This window comes from Pavona decussata, unplaced genomic scaffold (assembly GCF_977016875.1).
Source record: "Pavona decussata unplaced genomic scaffold, jaPavDecu1.1 SCAFFOLD_156, whole genome shotgun sequence".
NCBI classification, from domain to species: domain Eukaryota; kingdom Metazoa; phylum Cnidaria; class Anthozoa; order Scleractinia; family Agariciidae; genus Pavona; species Pavona decussata.
The window spans coordinates 6,595,001-6,616,355 of NW_028145568.1; the positions used below are offsets into that span (position 1 = coordinate 6,595,001).

At 38.0% G+C, this 21,355-nt stretch overlaps 2 protein-coding genes across 14 annotated transcripts in view; one reads left to right on the forward strand and one right to left on the reverse strand.

Annotated features, from left to right (window-relative positions):
• The window catches only part of LOC146465570 (uncharacterized), a 45,652-nt gene extending 35,310 nt beyond the window's left edge, over positions 1–10,342 (reverse strand). For 5 of the 13 annotated variants that reach the window (XM_085128483.1, XM_085128477.1, XM_085128476.1 and 2 more), the window contains exons 1-4: positions 9,878–10,342; positions 3,159–3,406; positions 3,015–3,055; positions 2,576–2,673 (exon numbers count right to left, since the gene is read on the reverse strand). In XM_085128483.1, coding sequence (XP_084984609.1) covers positions 2,576–2,673; positions 3,015–3,055; positions 3,159–3,176 — 157 coding nt within the window. In that variant the 5' untranslated portion in view covers positions 3,177–3,406; positions 9,878–10,342. Of the gene's footprint in view, positions 1–2,575; positions 2,730–2,944; positions 3,056–3,158; positions 3,407–9,877 lie in introns of those variants that run through there. The other 8 variants (XR_014868252.1, XR_014868251.1, XR_014868249.1 and 5 more) reach the window with 8 other exon arrangements.
• Positions 10,343–12,014: 1,672 nt separating this feature from the next.
• LOC146465574 (cilia- and flagella-associated protein 337-like) overlaps positions 12,015–21,355 on the forward strand; it is a 52,491-nt gene continuing 43,150 nt past the window's right edge. Inside the window, exons 1-5 of the mRNA XM_085128620.1 lie at positions 12,015–12,438; positions 15,581–15,634; positions 16,090–16,173; positions 17,284–17,349; positions 18,309–18,377. Of these exons, the coding sequence (XP_084984746.1) occupies positions 12,097–12,438; positions 15,581–15,634; positions 16,090–16,173; positions 17,284–17,349; positions 18,309–18,377 (615 nt within the window). The 5' untranslated portion in view covers positions 12,015–12,096. The remainder of the gene's footprint in view (positions 12,439–15,580; positions 15,635–16,089; positions 16,174–17,283; positions 17,350–18,308; positions 18,378–21,355) is intronic.

Here is a 21,355-nt window from a genome sequence, read left to right on the forward strand (position 1 = left end):
TTTGGCATATCAAATTTCAACCCGCTTAAGCAAATTGTCCTTGATTACGCATTTGTCGCTTCTCAAACGCATATATGAATTGACAAAGACACAAAAATCAACAAAAAGCTTTTCCAACAAAACAATTTATTGAAATAAACGATGCATTTGCTATTAGAGGCCAAAACTTTCAGTTTTTTTTGCGTGCGTGCAAACACGCATGTAAAATTTGAAGACACTCCGTGATTGTTCAAAGCGGTCACTCGCAGTAAATTCGGGCACGTTTGCGATGAAAATTACAGAAGTTACAGAATTCTGGTTCAAATTATCACTTAAACTATTCGTAAAAAGCAAATCAACATCGGAAAACATCATTTACCGTATTGTCGCCATTGTCCTGATCCGGAAATACAATCGCTTACCTTTTAGATCTCGGTCAGTCGAGGATTAGCGTCGGCTTTCGATAGGATTCCATTTGGGATTCCTGTGGCATTTACACTCTTACACTCTTTCACTCTTTCACTCTTTCACTCAACCCGATGACATAGTGTCTACGCTTCTCTAGAAGCCGTAGACACAAAAAGGAAGGTCATGAAGCGTGATTCACGGACTCGCGAATTGAAACATTAACAAGCGCGTCTCCAAATATTCGCTTCGCTGGAAGATTTTAAGACCTTTACCCACTTTAAAGTGTAGCTTAAAGCTTTTGTCTTCTTTTTATGTCAGTGTCGTACTCAAACAAATGCAAGTTCTTCCACTAAATACAGGATATTCGAAGACTATAGAAAGACCATTCACGCAAATATCGCAACGGGTGGTTACACCGGCAGCAATATGCTGTAGATCAAAGTAAAATTTAACTTCCGGTGGAAATCGGTTTTATGGAATTTGATGCCTCAATGTTAAGCACATTATAAGCAGCATTTCTACCTTAATTTGAGCAAGGTTGGAAAGCAAAATGCAAGCAAAAAATATGAGGATTTGAATGTGCTCCATTTTTCAGCCAAAAAGACATGTCAAGCACGAAATATAATTAATTCAGCGAAATAACAAAGTATAATATCTACTATATTGAACAATGTTGACAGATTGGAGAGACTGTAAAGTATAAACACCTTCAATTGCAGATACAAACTTTAAAAACAAAAATTGCCTCGGCCAAATATTTGCCCGGATTTTTACAAGACAAAAGTTTCCTATTTTGTCTGCCAGTGCGGAAAGGCACTTAAACTAATATATTCATCAACTGCGTGACTGCAGGACCACCAGTTGTACTAACTTAGACGGAATGGGCCATTTCCGAGTTGCTGTGAACCTCATTATGAGAGGGAGGTTAAGTGCAAAGCTTTTCATATGAAAATTAGTTTTGTTTGCATATGAATGAAAACTAATTTTCATAATAAAAACTTTGTGCCTAGTCTTGCATTCACAATAGGTTCAAAGCAACTCGGAAATGGCCTATTATTCATTGACCACTGGATTGCAGGGACTGAAGGACCACGAGTTGTACTAAGACTAAATATTCATCGACTAACGGACTGCGGGACTAAAGGAGCACAAGCTGTACTACCTCAGATTAAACTACTCATTATTATACAATGAACTGTGCAAAACTTGCATTTTGATTGGTCTAGAGGAGTGTGTGATTAGAGTATAGACGCATGATTGATCAGAGTCTAGAGTCCAGCTAGTGCGACTGGTCAACAAACTTTTGCAAACTGTTTTTACGAGTAGCAGACAAACACAGGCAAATTTTCGCAGGAAAGGAAAATTGCCCAATAAAAAATTGGACAAAGACTGCTGAGAGTGACCTCAAACAGGATAGGAAAGCTAGAACTTTGTTGTGACGTGAAAGGGAAGCAAATATTTGTCGCAATATGTTGCCGATAAAAATCCGGTAATGGCGAGTAATCGATTGCAAATCGCAGTGAAACGACCTACATGCTGTAATATTTTGGGGTCAGGATTTCCTTCTGGAATAAAGGTTAGTTTTGAAAAAACTGTTAGTGAAATTCTTTCGGATTATACTCTAATTAAGAAGATCACAATTGCATGTGTGTTGTAGTCTAAAACTGAGTTTGTTGGAAAGGTTTTGACTCAGCTCAGGCAACGCGATGCCCGCTCACGAAATGTGTTGAAATGTCTTGGTTATTGCATAAAACAAATAGATTCCACTTTGCCGTGGGTCTGTACTCTGATAACGCACAGAGGACGTCAAAACGTGGTGAGAACATCAGTCACACTACTCGCCTGCGGCTCGTAGCGTACTTCTTTGTTCTCGCCACGTTTTGACGTCATCTGTGCGTTATCACAGTACAGACGCACGGCAAAATGGAATCTATTTGTTAACTACCCAACTGTGGGACTAAAGCACCACGGGTTCTACTAGCTTAGTACTCATCGACTGCAGGAGCAGTAGATTTTTTTCTGCCTTCGGAATGGGCCGGGTATCCTGTAATCCCTGCATTATTTTCCCCTGAACCACAGACAATTTTACAATATTTTGAATTTTAATAAACCTGGAAAGGTTAATTTGGCTATCTGCAGTGATTAGCTAAGAGCAGTTTTAAGATAATGCAAGGTTAAAGCAACTTACCACACAGTCCGTGAATTGATGCCGCGGCGCCCAACAGGGGAAATCGTTTTAATGCTCTTGTTCGGCACTTCAACAAACGCAAGGATGTTAGAAGGTTACTGTGCAGAAATCAGTTTGGTTGCAAATTCAGTCCAATACGAACTCCATGGCACAACTAGAAAGTACCGTTTATCGAAACATGAAGCTCAGAAAATTTAGTCTTCTCCTTCAACACTGCTTCAAAACAATTCAAAATACATCACAGAACCTAAAGTAAGATTGATGTAACTTTATAAGCTTATATTAACGTGACCTCCAAACAAATTAAACTTAAACAGCGCATAAAATACACAATATACGCAACCAAAGAAACTTAACTGGTATTCTTACCGTAATTAAACAACAAACGACCATTCAAGAAACAGACGAACTTGAAGTTTGAAAGAGAAGTTACACGTACCATGTTTGAACTGGAAAACTTGCACGTCGTTCAGTTTGTCTCTGTCGAATAAATATTTAAAGAAAACAAGCGAAGTGAATATGCAGTGAGAAACATGTAGAAACAGTGTGAAGTCGAAAAATTTGGGAAGAAACGATCACAAACCTTCAGTTCGGCCACCATCCTTGAACTTCGCGCGCCAGCGCTTCAGGAGGCTCATGTGCAAACCGTACGCGCAGTTTCCCGTGATCCCCGTCGCTCTACCTTACGCTCATATATGAAGCCTCTACTTTTCAAGGGCGTTCCTCTGAATAAGTGAAACGCGGGCTCCGAGAACAGGATATTCATCTCCGTCTGCATCCCCCTTTTATCGTACCTTTGTCTTTCAGAACTGTCCTTTCTCTGGAATGGATCTTACAATAATAACAACAACGGTGCCTCACAATACAGAGATATTTTTGTTAGCCTGTGAAGAGGCTCCGAAGTGGAGTATAGGGCGAAGACAAAAATCGAGCTCCGCTGGCGCTCGGCTCGCCGATTTTTTTTTTTTTTTTCGCCCTATACCCCACTTGGGATCCTTCTCACAGGCTATATTTTTGTGTGCCTTTATGACTATGCGTGAAAAGCAGATCTTGGCAATGGAGTAAAAGTGATGAGACCGCCTGATGTTGATGATTTTCACTGACCCGATATGAAATAATGCCAGCCCTGTCAGCGCTGGCCTGCTGATACTGTAAAGTCGATTTAAGGCCAAAGCAGGTACAGTGGAACCCTATATCACGATGCTTGAACTCCTGCATAACGAACTCCCTGACGGTATATATACTACAAACGATGTGATTCCTCACCCTGCGGATAGGCACATACTGGTGGATTAGATCTTTAAGGTAGATTGGAGTAGTGTCGTAATCTTGTATTATATTCAACCCCGAGCTCTACGGGTAAATAAGACAGTTGTTCCAATACTGGTGTAATGTGATACCATTCATTAGCGGTAATATAAAAAAAAAGTTCAATTTATAGGCTTTATAGATAGACAAAAGCATAAATTGAAGGTGGTTTAAAAACGCCGTGATGGTCGAATCTGCCAAGTTTGAGCAGAAAAACTAGTAATTAACTGTGTTTGCAAGGACCACCGCGACAAAATAAAAGTACTGGATCCTGTAGTGAAGGATCTAATCAGCAAAAAAATTGTAAAACAAATAATCTAAAAAAGAGCAAGGCTGATTTCCCGGGGGGGATACTCCCCGGAATTCTTGGTGGGGGTGTGCCGCCCGGGTCTTCAAATCCCGACCCTATTTCAGACCTTAAGGTGGTACTGGAGGCTAAATCGGATCTTTCGGATCATGACCTTTTTTAAACATATGGGAGATTACTTAAAATGGGACATGTACGCCAAATTTCAGAGATCAAGACTGAAGCGTTCACGAGTAATAGGCGAGAGAAGTTTGGTTTCTACGGGGTCTTTCGCGGAAAAAAACACGGACTGCCTACTGTGAAAATCCTTGTGTTGTCTTCGTGTACAATTCCCCAAAGAGTATGATGTTGAGAGATCTGTCAATAGTGCTCTCTTTTACGTGAAAGATGAGACCGTTCTGGATCTCTAGATGGATGAAATAAAATTATTGTCTTCGCTAAAGACATCATCTTTTGCGATCAACTCAGTGGTGACAATTTAGGAAATGGAAACATGGACGCTTTTGACGGCGGAAATTTCCTCAAAACCGGTAATTTGAACATCTCAGCAGTCTATTACATGATTAATATCGTTTGTAGTAATATCGCAATTTGCTTCTTGGCGCGATAATTTTACGAATAAACGCTATTTCTTATTTTCACCACCTAGCAAACTACCCAACAGCACACGCTATTCCAATATTTTTCTTTCAGGTTTGCTGGAACGCCGAACGGATACGGGTCGCCTTGCGTAATCCAACGAACGGCGATCTATGACTGCGAGCAGCCGTACTTTCCCCCCTCATATCACGCACGAAAAGTGACGGTAAAATTATGCGGCTTCGCCGCTCGCTAGATCTATCGTGCGCTAGATGCGCACTCCAAAAATTAGGAGAAGACACAGACTGCTCGCAGTCTAACGGCGATCTCGAAGCCAGGAGAAAACAGGAGAGAAATGCGTGATTCTCCAGCCAGTTTCCCTCAACTTATCAAAATCTAGCCCTATCCTCGACTGTGATCCTGAACCACAAGCTTCGTTAGCCTTTCCGGACTTCTCCTTCATAGCGTGGAACCGCTTTCTCGGCGGCATCACTTATACTTTTCCCTTTTTTTAAACGTATATTTCCTCTCTAAACTAGCTTCTTCGATCACACGTGTTTGCCTGTTTGATTCAACGCTGTCACACTGTTGGGGTTCTGTTGCGGGTGCCGTTGCTATGCAGAGGTGTCATTGTTTCTAATCGCTTCTCCTGATTGGTTTCGCGGGAAAAATAGCACCCCGTAAAAGGAAAGAAAGGGCCTAAAAAGGACCGTTTTTGATGATTTACCGCTGTAAACTGTTATTACAGGCGTAAAAAAACATGGCTGCCATTGAATCCAAGCCGACGAAAGCTTTCGAGCTGATTTTTTGACGATTCCAGCGCAATTTTGAGAAAAAAAATACATGTTGATAGAAAGGTGGGAGTTGGATCAGTGCAATATCTCTTCATTGATTTATAGCATGGACTAGAAACTTGGCAGACGTAAACTACATTAGTGAAGGAAAATTTTTGTGCGAGTACGTCAGATGGCTGCGAATGCGAGACTCATAGCTTCATTGCCTATTTCGTTAGGGTGCATTGATGACATTTCTAGTGGTAATTCGTTTCCATTTGACTTTTCTGTGACGTACTCCTACCAAAGTTTAGATTTTAATGATATGTGTCAGATGACCCAAGCTTAAATAAGTGGAATGAATTATCTTTAAGCTACATTCGAAAACACGAATTGGGAAGATATCAACCACGCCCATTGAGAGCTCAAATTTCACAAATTCCTTTCATTCTTTCATATTGAAAATGTTTTTTGCAGGAACTACATACATAAACGTTTTACATGTGAAAATATGATAAAAATTGAACAAGTATGTCAACGGATATGATTCATGTAGATATGTGACAAAAATGCGAAAATTAGCCTCCAGTACCACCTTAACATGCCATTTCCCACACCCGTTTTCAGACCTGACCTCTAAAATTCATACCCGTTTTCAGACCTGGCCCCAGTTGTTCAAAGGCCGGATAACTTTATCCAGTGGATAAGTCACTATCCGACAGTTTCAATCTGTGCAAAGATTTCAGTATTTCCTTGTGCACAAGCAAATATGCACACTCTAACCACTGCTTAATTGGGGAATGTACGAAAACCGTGCACAACATTTGACGTGAAGTATATTTTAGATGCTGAAGAGTGCCTTATTCAGCGGATAAAGTTATCCCGGCGGCCTTTGAACAACTGGGGCCTGATAATTGTGCATCAGTGCCGAACGGAAGTTGACGCAAGTAGCAAAAGTAAGCTGGAATGACATAGTTTATCTATTTCTTTTTCTCGCTATCAGTTAGTCGTTCCAGTTACGTACTGAGATGAAAAATATGTTTGTAAGCTTTCGTAAATGTTCCCCGCCCCAAAAACCCGACCCGATTTCAGACCGTAATTGTCAAGATCTATACCCTACTTCAGACCAAAACGGCTCAAAAATCATACCCTTTGGGGCGGCACATACCTATATACCTTATATAGGGGAGTATCCCCCCCCCGGGGCTGATTTCAAGGTCAGGGAAGTATATTTTCCAATATTTCAAGGTTGAGCAACAGCACTCAAATTTCCTGAAATATCCTTGATTTTGTGATTTATCTTTGACTTTGTACTGAAACGATTTGTGACGTTATCAGTTTTTGAATAAAAACTTGAATTTCTCTGGAACGAGAGAAGATATTTCAGCATTTCAGCAACGAAAACGCCATTATTCGTCACTATTTATCTATCTATCTATCTATCTATCTATCTATCTATCTATCTATCTATCTATCTATCTATCTATCTGCCATTAATTTGCCTCCATCAAAAATGATGATTCAGTTGCAAATTGGTCAGCGGTAATGAACCAATAAATAATAAATAAATACAGTCCAACCTCCCTTTGCGACCACCCCTCGTAAGCGACCAACCCTCATTAGCGACTACTTTTCCAAAATACCAAAAGTTTTCGAGTCAAATCACTATAGATGGAACCTCTCGTAGGCGACCACCTCTCGTAAGCGACCACTTTTAGAGATGACTATTTATAATTTTCAATTGTTTTTAACCTCCCGTAGGCGACCACTTGACGCACAATCTGCTGAATCTCTCAAAGACGGAAATCGAAAAGTGTGTCGCTGTAACATTAAGGCTACATCATTACAGCAGACGACGTAGATCTCACAGTCGGAACTACCGGAAGTGTTTCCCGATATAGCTTAGCATTGAAACAATTGATAAAATACACGTGCACTATACCACACTGAAATAAACTTTAATCAAATTGAATCTCAGGAAAAAAAAACTGTCTTATCCTTTATCGTTCTTATCTTTTTGCTTATGTTCTGTTCGCTGAAAAATTTAGACAGTGCCACCTGGAGTAATAAAAGAGTAACGTTTCTTTCACAATAATTGTCTCAATCGCTGTATTAAGTAATTTGTGAGAAACAATCAGATTTTTTGCCTAGAATAATTTTGGACCAGTCTTAATATACTTGTAGCTAAGAAAAGTTATTACTATGGGTTTTGATAAGCACTGGCACTTCGCAGTTACCATATGTAAATTACCCGAAATATCGACCCCCTGTGGTTTGACCTCTGGTAAGTGACCACCTCCCGTAAGCGACCACATATCCTTGACAATATGGGTGGTCGCTTACACGAGGTTCGACTGTAGATAAAAACAGATAAGTAAAAGCAGGAGCCATAATCAGCGATGGAGACCGTAAGTGGGGGGTCCACGCGTCTCCATGTGTTGTACCAAAAAATCTATTTTTAGAAAACATTACGCCACCCTCACGTCATAAACCCGCGCACTTGAAAGGCGTCAAATCTCTTTGGTATATGTAGCGATAGTCTCAAAACTCCGTTCAAACATGTAATCAAGCCTAGGGCTAAAAAAATATGGCAAAAAAGGTTTGATAAACATTTGGTAAAAGAGCTCTAATTTACGGTACCTTTCTCGCACGCGATACATGGCGTTACATGAGCGCGCGCTTAAATAAGGGCATGCGCAATTCAATTCTCGTCCGAGGTTGTAAAAACCTGTCTTTGATCGAGGATTGCTCGAAAACTTACCGTACAACTTATGATGAAATTTTCACGGTTGATTTGTTCGGGTGAATCACGTTTGGAGCCAAAATTTTTGAAAAATCTGTAAGACAGATTTTGAGCTATTTTTGATTTCACATTCTCTTAGTTTGCACAAAAACTGTCTTACAGATTTTTATTTTACTTTGCATGAATGTTAAATCAGACCCAATTTCTTATTCCTGAAATTTTCAGGTGGGGTCATACGGGTAGAATTTGAGAAAAACGTGACTTAACCTACTAGTGCCCAGTCTCTCATTGGATACTCGGTCGCTCATTTTGGCTATTTGTTGACGTTTAATTGTTCAAATTTCACATAGAATCGTAAAAGACTTAAGCAAACAGTAAATAGTGAAGGGAAAAACGTCTTGGAACCTTTTTTAAAAGAGTTAAAAGTTGTGCCCTTATACTCCATTAAAACTGTAGTAAGCCACCTTAACGTTTATCCGAGAAGTCAGTTTCAACCATTTATTTCAAATTGGTGTTAAATCCTTGAGCCGGAGACGAGTTAAGGCCATCGTCTCAAACGTTTTCCACGCGCTCACTGGCATGAATATTCAGCGCTTCCACCAAATTTTGTGAACTGTCATAGTTCATGCATCATTTTACGAGTGTATGGTTTTACGTAATAAGCCGGCGAAAGTATAGCACAAATAACTTTTAATGCCGAGTGTCTGTGAAACACGCAATGGTAAACAAGTTAGGGATTACCGAGCGAAAGGTTAAAAGTAATTCAGTTTATTGGCAAAAAATTACATAGTCAAGCTAAAAGCTGTCGAATATAGAGCAGATTTCGTTCACAGATCAGTGCCAAATTTTTCAACATCGGTCAGAAGTGAATTTCTCGATTACTTCTTTTTGCCGAAAAGCTTACTGCTTCTTATGACGGCTGTTGGCTTACTGCTTTCAAGAAGTATTACACGTAAGACTTTAATTCGTTTTTTAGTTGTTTATTTTATGATTTTATGATTTTTTATGATTTTATGATTTTATGATCTTATGATTTTATGATTTTATGATTTTGTTGATTTTATGGTCATCCAAGGAACAAGAAAGCTGTAAACACGTTCTTATCTGTTTTCAAACTCTTTCCTATTTTCAAGTTCGCAGGATAAATTTCCTCAACATCAAACTAGCAACTTTAACATCAAAATAAGCTCAGTAATAACTGAATTTGCAAAATGAGAACTTAAGAACTGAAGAGGTGAAACAAAACAACTAGCAAACAAACAACAAGTTTTCATGCATGTCCGCGCAAGGGAAAACAAATATTAAGCTTAGGCTGGTTTTCACTAGCGATGGAATCGTAAGAGCGCTTATGACCTAGTGAAAATCAAAAATCGGAGTCGTAAGCGGAGTCATAAGCGCGGCGGAATCGGAGTCAGAAGAATCAGAACGTTTCCATTTTCTGCCGACTCCGCTAAAGACTCCTTCGCTTACGTTCCGCTTACGTTTACGCTGCTTTCGCTAGATCATAAGCTCTACGCTTCTGATTACGACTCCGACTCCGACCCCGTCGCTAGTGAAAACCAGCCTTTAAATGACAGAAGAGATTTTTTTACCTTATTTTGAAGTACGTATCTTGAATAAAACCCAGAAGCCAATCCAAATGTTTCAACTCGGTGTCGGTCACAGTCAAATGCATCCTCAACTGTTTTATATCCCGCCACAAGAGAGGATGCCCGCCATTAGTAATAGGCTTTGTTTATAGCTAAGAAACCGGCTGCGGTTTTACGAATGTGGGAAGGTATAAGCTTGATTTTTAGCGTTTTTTTTCCTGGTTAGAAAGTCCATCCATGTAGCCGGTTGTTGTTTTGCTTCTTCTTTTTCATGGCCACGGAACTTGATTCCAAGCAGCAAAAAGCCCTTTTTCCAGTTCAACATGAGCAAGAAAAAAATGAGAGCTGACAGAGCTCAATATAGAGGTTGCGAAAACTGCGTAACAACTGGTTGCAGCATCATAACTTTCCAAGCTGTTTAGACTTTCTCAAACAACAAATAACTGAACTTTAGACATTTTACGGGTACTATTTGAATCATATCATACTGGCAAAAGTAGTACTTACGTGTCTGAGAACAGATTCGCAAAGTGTAAGCTTTTTTCATTCATTCAACTGTCTTCAACTGTAGCAACTCACGCAGCGCCACCGTTTTGGCGCCTTTTTGACTTTACTGAGAGTCATGTGATCAATATGCCGCTTATTCCAGCTTTCTCGGTCATATTTCAATTGTTACCTTTTCGTTGTGAGAATCTAATTCCTTAAATGCGGGCACCGAAAATATATTTCCTGGCAGAATTTTAAAATTTGGACGCCATTTTGAAAGGGTAGAAAAACATTTCAATTTCTCGTTACGGTCTCCATCCCTGATTATGGCTTTAAAGGTAGTTTACAAAAGCCGCTATCCAGCGATTCGTTTTCCATCTAAGACCATAGTGGTCTAACTTCAATAGAAGCCTTTGGTGTTCAACTTTGTCGAATGCGTTGGAAAAGTCCATCACAAATTCACCAGTACGTCTGTCTGCCTCCCGCCCCGTATATTGTCAGCTAAATCATGGACCAGCTGTGTTTCACAGGATCTACCTTCTCTAAAGCCGTGTTGTAGATGTAATAGAATGTTGTGATCGTTTGCAAGCGTGTTTCATAATACGGCTAGTCAGAACATGTTCCATTAGCTTATTACGAGCTATACAGGTTAACGATATTGGCCTGTAATTTGCTGGGTCAGATCTTTTCCCATTTTTAAAGACTGGGTGACATTTGCAGTTTTCCAGTCTTCAGGCACCTCCCCACAGTCATACGATTTCCGGCTTACTTTGAAATAAGCATAACGGTTCATTTTTACTTCATAGGCACTTTCGTTAGTTAAAACATAGATGGTTAAAAGAAAGAAAAAAAAGAGAGCCAAGACAGAACAAGATGCCTGCTATACTGGCATTACGCGTGATGCTGCGGCTGATTCATTTATTCCAACTGTATGCTAATGGAATAGTTTGAGTCACGACGATCGCGTTACGTTGTTTCCCTTGTGCTCAGGGTTTCAAAGGAAATTGCGGGAATTCCATTGCGATAACGTAAGCTTCTCAATGACCTCTTTTCTGTCTGCAATCGTCGTCTAAGACTGTCAAACAAAGCACGATTCCTTCGCCAGGAACTCTCCAATTTCCACCGTTTTAGATGTCGAGTGCTTCTTAGAAGTTATTCTTTCGATTTACCGCTTCAAAATGGTGAAATTTCCGTTTGAAAAGGGCACACTTGAGTCCACAACATGTTAACAATATCGCGCCACAAATTTAATCCGTTTTTGATAAATATATCAAATGATGCGTTGACGTCACACAGGTAGGGCTGAGTGGGTCCCCTCCCTCGCAATATAAGGGACAAGACTGGATTTTGATTGGCCTGCTTTTGTTGAAGACAATCAGAACAATACATCCCGAGTAGGAGAGGGGAGAGTTTAATGAATAAATTAATATACAGATTTGTGGCTACGAGGAAAAAGAAATCGTCCCGTTTTTAGACACGGTATGCCCCCTCAGGGCATCCCGCGTAAAAAGTTTTCGGTGACAAGCATTATCTTTGCGTTGTAATTAATTAGTCAGGAATTTCTGCTCAGTCTCCGACCCTCCAAAATACGAAAATTCGCCATCTCGCTGCTTAATTTTTAATGACACCAAATTGGTTGTCAAGGGCCCACTAGCAACCAATCAGCCAATCAGCGCTCAGTGTCTCGCTCGTGCGAGCAGCAAAAACAGTTCGAACTGAAGCAGCATTAATTCAAAATGCCGCCAGGGAAATCGCAGAAAAAAGTTCGCCCTTCAACGGCTTCTGGGGCATTAGAATCTCACGAATTTGTTGATATACTCGACGAACTAAGACCCTCTACAGCTCCGGGCAAAAATCTACTGGGACTTGATCCAACTTACGTTACTTCAAGACATCATGTTCCTGGGGTTCCGATCACTTCGAAGTTTAGAGGAAGACAAGTTTTTGGTGGCATACCGGAGAATGATCTCAAGGGTGCTCAAGGAAGGAGGGCAACTTTAGGTGGATTGGAAGATGTTGAGGAACACGAGAAACCGAAAAGACCGACCACGGCTGTTGGAGTTGCAAAACAAGTCAAGGTAAGCAAAGTTACACTAATCGAGGCACATGCATGCACAAAGTTCGATTGATGAAATTGATCTCTTTCCCGCGTAAGCCTTGAATTGTTGGGCAAAGGAAACTTTTAGGTTTTGTAAATCTAATGCAGGCATGCGATCGTATGGACTTTTGAGCAATTTGCGCGGTGTAGTTAATTTATCGTTCTGTGCAAAACATTCTTACAAGTGACTCATTTCGCGCCTTGCCTAAAACTCAAACTGCATCCGTAAAATTCCATTATTGTATTACTGCGCGATTTCGTCGAGGCAAAAATTAACTTTTACATTACATATTACATTGAATTTGGATCCTGAATTTACCTTTTTTAATTGTGGTTGTTTAATAAATTTCGATTTTAATGTAAGAAATGGCACACTTTATGTTTTGTAAGTTTGTTATAAACTGTGATATGTATATGTGATATATTTTCAAAGCCTTTAGCCTAAGTCTTAAGCTTGGGCTTATTTTAAGTTATATCACAGGAAAACAATAAAGCTTTATAGTTCAATTTCATTCAAACAGTGAACATTTTCAAATACACTCTGTTTATTTCCGGGGACTATCCAGAATGTATTCAGTCTGTATCATGCGAAAAATTGAAAGTTTACCTGTTCGAGATTTAATTAATTAGCTTTGTTAAGTAACTTGAATCGAGAGTTAAACAAGGTAATTAGGTGATGCTCTGTGTTCAGCTGGGTTTTTTTTTTTTATTTTTCTTTATTTTGGTGGGGATTTTCTGCAAAGTGCCTACATTATTTATGCATGCACTACTTCCATACCTGAGACTCTCATAAGCAACCAATTGTTTATTACGACCCAGGGGAAGGGGGGGGGGGCCCTCTGGTTTTAGAGGGGGGTACAATTTTCCACATTAGTTAAAAGTGGCGGGTACATTTATTGTACAGTCAAACCTCGATTATCCAGACTTTTCAATTATCCGGACTTGCTTCTCTGGTCCCGTTTTTTGCATGAATATTAATAAGATATGATCTTGAAAAAATTGAAGCGACAAAGAGTTCATTAATCCTTCCAAATGTGTGTTTAAACTTCGGGTTTTAATCTGAGCCTTTGTTTTAAAAAGTGCGAGAGGCACGAGATAAACAATGTATTCTGATGCATTCAGCTGAATTCTGATTGGCTCAATTGTTATGTTGCTAAGGGAATGTCATGCTTGATTAGTTCATTCCACGTGGGTTACATGTATATAAACACGGGAACAATCCATCGTAAACTCAAGTCACAGCAATGTCTACAAAATGAAAGCAGTCCGTTCTCTCGATAAAGGATAAGCAAACATATTATCACGTGCAGCAATCTAAAATTTTTCATTCAAAAATATGGTATCCTCTAAAAGATGCCTTTTCTTTTAGATAACTGGCTTGGAAATCAAGTTTGATAAATATTACCATCTGTCAGCAGATAAACTGTCAATTTCTTGGCTGTGTTGCCTTGAAATGTTGTCAGAATTCGAAATAATTTCAACGGTTTTTCTTTGATTGACATCCACCAAAATGCAACTTTATCCGACTCTTTTGAAGGCAAGAAATTGAGTGTTATTGGTAACCGCTGTAAAATCCTCATACCGCAACACAACAGGCTAATGCACTCAGTCTTGGACACCAGAGATGTCAATTAGGTTGTGATTTACTCATACATTATTAGTTATATATACTAGTAATAATCAAAGATAAGGGAGTGCCTTCGTTGTCACCAGACTTAAATTCTCTCCTTTGCCAAGTTGGTGATGATGTACGTCATCCGCCCCTCCAAGATCTGTAGGGGAGACAAGATACACGTCCCGAGATCCATTCTTTCGTTGATTGCCACATACAATCTTGACTCCAAACTCAGTTAGGAGTGTGTTCTTTCAGTTCTATGTCAAACGCAACAAATTAGTAGTACAACACTGCATTATCCAATTAGTGTCCATTGTGAGATTGGATCACATGTCAACTAATATTGCTTACTGGAGGCTAAAAACAATTAAAATTTCAAAAGGACAGTTGAAAAAGAGATACCATCAGTTGCCTACGAGAGGTGATCAATAATTATTACGAGAGGTTCCAACTATACACTGTACAGTGAATTGATTGGGTAATGGAAAAGTGTTGGTTAAAAGAGGTTGGTGCAGGGGGAAGTCTGACTGGCATAATATAAAGCAATTCCCTTTGTCTAAATAACACATAGTAATGATACAAATGTACAGTCGAACCTCTCCTTACGGACACCTCTGTAATACGGACACCTCTCTAATACGTACAGTTCACTTGGTCCTTGGAAAATGCCCTTACATTCTTTGTAAAAATAACCTCTATAATACGGACCCTCTATAATACGGACAACGGACACGAAATCTCGGTCCCAGAGAGAAAATTCATACACACTCAACCTCTTTATTACAGACACTCCAGTGATGACTGTTCTTATTCAACATGATTTCCTGTTTGTCGTTTAACATTACAGACTTCTTTAACACAAAATGAATCAATAACAAAGAACTTTCATTAAATACTCTACTGTGTAAGTGTTCGCTACACTTGTTACTGTTGTATTATGTTACTGTTCGGAAACTGTATCATAGTTTGCCATGTGTTTTTGGAGTTATTACCGCTGGTATTGTAATGATTTGTACTGTCGATTAAACAATGTAAATGTACCTAAAAGACTTGTTTGGGCCAGTTTTGACTTAAAGAACACTTAAGACCATCAATGAAGCCTTTAAAGTGACATAATATTCATGACCTCTATAAAACAGACACCTCTCTAATACGGACACTTTGCTTTGTTCCTTCGGTGTCCATAGTAGAGAGGTTCGACTGTATTGTTTATTTAACAAAAACTGGGATCGGGATATATATCATTTGATAAACTAAAGTTCAAACCCAGAGATAAGTAATTAAATAAATGCAGCACATACGCAATACAGATTGTACAGTTTATTTGATGCAGCTAAATACATGTATCCTGATAAATGTTTGCCTTTGTCTTTTACTGTGACAAGTTGATTTGTGTGGAATTGCTGTAATACAGAGCAAAAGAAATATCGTAAGTCACTACTGACAAGTTTAATGGCAGAAGGGAAAGTTTTGTTTTTTGCTGACACAATGTTTTTCCTATTTTAAGCTTGAGGACAGAATTACTTTAGAGCACTTGAATAAAATGAGACAGGCTTTTGAGGTAAGTTTAATACTCTGATATTTTGGTAATCACATTAAAAAATTTCTTAGGTTTAGGGTGTTTTTGAATAAATACTTGTACAGTACTTAGAGAATGAGCTCTTCAAGCGTATCAGAATATGAACATGCAAAGTACAATGTAATGTGTTCTAGAATTCTGAGGTTTTAGAGAAGTTGGTTGCATATTATTTTGAAGAGCAGGTCAAATTTTTCAGAGAGTGGACAATTTATCTAATGGATTTAAAATGTACTTGAACTAAGATAATTTGTCATCTGGATAACAACTTATCTGCTGGTTAACGTTATCAGAAGAAACCAGTATTATATTTACAGTAATCAACTTTAAAGTTTATTCTTTGTAGAAATGCTTGGCCTGGGCCAGTGTACTGTTGTAGAAATGTGCACTTTTCCCAATAAAATCAGTGTTGTTTACACTGGTGTACATGTATTTCATAGGAAGCAGACTCAGATGGTAATGGAACACTTGATCTTGAAGAGTTTAAAGATGTCATCACAAACTTGTTTCATTTTAAATTCAAGGTTTGTTTAACTTATCACATACAGGGCAATATATAAAGCAGTTTCCAATATTATCAAGTTTCAAATTAAGTAAGTTAGCTTTGGTTGTTTTAAGTACACTCTGCGATTGGTTATAGCAATTAACTTAATATATTACTTTCTCAAGTAATGAGAAGAAAACCAAAATCAGTTGTGACTTGCTTCCAATTCTCATTGGTTTGGTCACTGTGTTGTTTGAGTCTGTTGTGATTTGTCAGAGTAATATTTATATTACTTTCATTTGGTTTTTGGTTATACAAAGCTTGAAAGCCGCTCTAACTTATTAAACTGTTGTTTTGTGCATGTATCTTATGTTCACTTGCCATATTCCAGAAAATATCATTTGCATATAGAATAATCACCCCACATCCTTTAACACTATAAATCAGAAATTTAGAGCTCCAGAATATTAAGTATTTATGCATCTTGAATTTGTTTGTAGGCCAGAATCACCACTGATTACATTTAGATTAAATTGTGTTTATTAACTGGCAGCAATCAGCGATCATATACTGTAGGTTGGATGCCTGAAATTGTGAAAATTCAGCTATGGTGGGCCCTTTCATGTTTGTTTTAATTGGAGTTATTTTCAATTGGTGTAATTTTTTTTTTTTACTTTTATTGCTACTTTTCTTTATTGCTACAAACATGAGCATGAAAGAAAAAAAAACACTTATAATCTGAAACCGGCAGGAGTCCCCAGAAGTCAGATATTCGTGTCTGTGTATTCTTGTAACAAGCTGAATATGGTGTACCCCTTTTTCTGGATGTATAAATAAATAATAAATCTGGAAATGAGCATTGATTATGCCACTATCATCTGACCTTTATTTATCTTTAACTGTAACAAACAGGTGTCTAATTTGAAAGCAGCATAAATTATGTGGCAAAGTTTGTTATTACTGGCCAACATTCAGTACAGTTATATTTATTTATTAATTTGACAAACTGTCAAACTTGAGTTTGTTTTGGAGTTAAATGTAATTTACTGTTACATATTGTACATGGAACCGCTCCAAACTTACCGTTGTTTAAGTTAATTTAAATCCATGTGAATCTTTATAATTTGTCTTAATGATCTTTTGAAAACAGAATGAAGATCAAGTCACAGCTTTGTTTATGAAAATTGATTCCTCATCTGATGGACAAATAAATTGGGTAAGTTACAGTATACTTAATTCTTGTTTTGGCTATAGGCAAAACTGTCATAATTGTTTGTTCTCTTGTTGATTTTTGTAATGAAAGATTTTTTTGTTTAACATCATAAATTCATCATTTTTTATGAATACAAATTTTCTTTCACATGTTGACAGCTGCTGCTTTTTTATCACCATGTTGATAAAAACAAAACATTCAACTCTCAGTTATGTAAATTTAAATATACAAGATCATTTGTAACCACTGGGCTTAAACGTTGGGTGGCTCAAAATTTGATGTAATTGATTTTTCAATATGGATGCTGACAGCTTCACGGTTTGTTCTATAACATTTAAATAGTTTCTCTTTTTAAATAAATTTTCATTTCTAGCACTATTGGTTGTTGTAAGGAAAAGAAAAACTTATTGTTCATGTCTCATTTATTTTCAGCTTTTTGAATATTATTTTAAAGTCTTGGCTTGTACAGTTTAAACACTAGTTACATTAGCAGTGTGTAAACTGCAAGCTTATTGGAAGTTAGTTTGGTCAAATTGACTGGAGCTTTAAAGACTCTCTGTCGAGCAGGCGCATACATTGTTGGCCTCGTCTGAAGTTTTGTGGATCACAAAACCTTCGTCTATTGAGTTGTTGGTCTCATTGTTCAATCCTTCAAAATCTAAAACATCCATAAGGATTTTTCAGCAGCTATTTTTCATTATCAATTGTAGCTTAGAAGGGAATATTTTGTTTCATATTGTTCATTTATTATGTAGTTGGTAAGTTAAACAAATGCAGTGTGTGACACAGATTTTCACCATCAAATGGTGGATAGAAGAACCCCAAATTAGAATTAACTCAATCTTATATGACTGCATTAGTGTCTTATTTATTTATCTTAACTACACCATTAATGTAACAAAGAGTATCGGTATTCAGCTTTTGCAAATTATTTATTAAATTGTGTTTCTGATTCTGTTTAGGATGAATTCTGCACATTCATGCAGCTTGAGTATGCAGAGAAAGAGGATTCATACTTGCGATCTAAAGAGGTGCAGCACAAAATCATTCTTAAAATACTTACTTAACCTACTGATTCATTTCCAAAACAATATTATTGTGAGTAGAATTTGTGCTACAAGAATAGACAACATATTAGTTCCTAAAAGAATGCAATTTCCCCTTTCCCATAAACCTGACACCCTTCACAACAGAATGCTGTTCCTTTTATTTGTGAGTAAACCAAATAATTCCCAAAAAGGTCCCAAAAAAGAACATACATTTAAATACCATCTATCCCATGTATTCACGTTCTGGGACAGTCCTAAAAGAGTGCACCCTTAAGTTGAACTTACTGTAAAATTTTGCGAGTGACTAAATGTCCCTGGTGAAAATCTTTTTAAGATCCTTGAGGATCTTTAAAGATCTTTAAAGATCCACAAAAGATCCTTATGTGGATCTTTAAAGATCCTCAAGGATCTTAATGGATCTTTGCAGGGACCTGAAGGATCTTTCTGGGAACTGAAGGATCTTAACAGGGCATTAGCAGGATTCTTCATGGTCCTTGTAATGTAGGATCCTTAAAGGGACCTGATGGATCCTTACAGGGTCCCGCTAAGATCCTTCAGGTTCAGGTTCTCTTAAGATCATGAAAAAACCTAAAAAGATCCTGAAGGATCCTAAAGGTTCTTTGCAGGGACCTTAAGGATCTTGACAGGGGCTTTGAAGGATTCTTCATGGTCCTTGTATGTCAGCCTTGCTGGGACCTGATGGATCGTTATAGGGTTCTGCTAAGATCCTTCAGGTTCTTGCAAGGATAGTAAAAAATTTGCAAAGATCCTGAAGGATGTTTAAGGATTTTTGCAAGGAAGGGACGTGAAGGATCTTCTCAAGGTTTTTGCACGAATTCTCAAGGATCGTGACTACTCAGGGATTTTTCGGAAAAATGGTAGAAAGATCCTTTTGTGCATCTCTTACAATACTCTCAATTTTCATGCACAAAATAAGTATCCTATTTAACAAGCAGTAAATTTTATGCCAAATGTATTTTATTTCTCAGATTATTGTCATCTTTTTACAAATAGATCTTTGATGTTTTACACTTGTAAAAATCTCATGGTTTAAAATCATCAATCCCTTACCATGAAACACCACAGTTAATGCAAAATGTAAAAATCTAAAAAAAAAAAGGGTAAAAATGTCTCATAAAGCTAACCTGTTTTTTTCTTCTTATTTCTTCCTTTTGTGTGAGCCCTTTGTTTTCATGAAAATGAGGCCACTTACATGCAGAAAGACATGAAAAAAATTACTACAAATAAAGGATGAGAAATACAGACAGCATTAATTTTTTTTTTCAAGCTGTAGCACAACATTGTTATGACTTGAAAGTTGAAAGACATTGTTATACCTACATGTATTACAACCGGTGTTGCAAGTTGCAGAAATGTGCTGTACAAAGTTGAACTAATGTCTACTTCAATGTGCAATGTCATCACAACTTGCAACAGGGTGCTAACATCCACAACAACACTTTTACATGGTTGGATGATAAGTTAAAAGAAAATGTTGCCTACAGTGCCTAGTACTGACAATGTCAGCTATAAAAATAATACCCTTCAATAAATTTGTAACAGTTATGCGTTTATGAAAAAAACTCCTCTTTTAGCCACAAGTCTCACTCTCAGGCAAAGGCATAATCAAGACTCATCTGGTTTTGAACTGTTACATTGAAAATTAAAAGAAATCATTCACTCTAATAAATATGAAATGAATTTTGACAAAATTGAAAATATGTCAAGTTTACATGCACATTCTCCTTTAAAGTAACACTCTGTGCAGCTCCATTTTAATGTAAAGGCACGCAATAAACACAACAGACAATAATTATTGATGGGCAAGATTGGGCAGGGAATGTACTGGCAAGGCTCGGATGGGGATAGGACCCACCGACCGCATAAGGGATGAGGGGCCTCGGCACATGGCGCCATGCCGAGGGGGTGCCTCATGCCTGTACTGCAAGGCAGACATCGACCTGGGGTAATGTCCTGGCGTAGAATCCAGTAAGGGCATTTTCATGGCATTTTTTAACCATGAAGTTGCCATGGAAAGAGCATAAAAAATCCATGAAAATAATGTGAAAAACAGCATGGCCCATGAAATTTCCTGCATCATGTATGAAAAGCTCATGAGAAGTCCCTTTAGGACGGTGCCTACTTTTGTTTCTGCACATACGTTCTGCGCATCTCGAGATTCCTATGGGTGGTGCCTACTAATACAGGGGTATTTTTGCGTAGTTCAAAACTGTGCGGAGAAAGCAGAAATTAGCAAGTGCTCTTTGTATCCAAAGAAAATTTGGGGTAACCATGCATTTTTCAGTAAAACGCCATACATTGCTTTGTATTTCACTGCTGCCTTAGAATAAGGAAGAGTAATTGTTGCTGAATAATCTCTAAAAAAATGCGTGGTTACCCCCAATTTTCTTTTTGGATTCCAATAGCCCTTGCTAAGATCTGCTTTTCTAACAGTCATAAAGCTTGCAAAAATACTTCGGTTTTAGTAGGCACAACATGGAATTCCCATTTAGCTTTTCGGGAGATTTTCAAGGTCAAATTTTCAAGAGGTTTTCATGGGATTTTATATCATGAAATTGAAAAGCTTGTGAATATAATTTGATGAGAAAATGAAATAGGCTTAAAATAAACATAAAACAGGGATAATTTAATGGGGAAAAATAGAAAATGGTACAAAAATACCTTTAAAACAGGTTTAAAATTCTCGGTTTTCACGTGACGTCACCAAATTCTAGAATTCAAAACTGGGAGACCTACAAAATTTTTACCTTCATTCAAGGAAAGATTACCTAAAAATATGTCTGTCCACAATTTCTGAGCTCGATGTCGTGCTTCCTTTTGAAAATAGAATAGTTTCAATTTCCGAGTTTCCATCGTGCGTGACATAAGGAGGATGGCCGTGACAGAGCTTTTCTGTATCTTAAAAATGACTCTTCGGGTGATTTTCAGCATTCTAAACA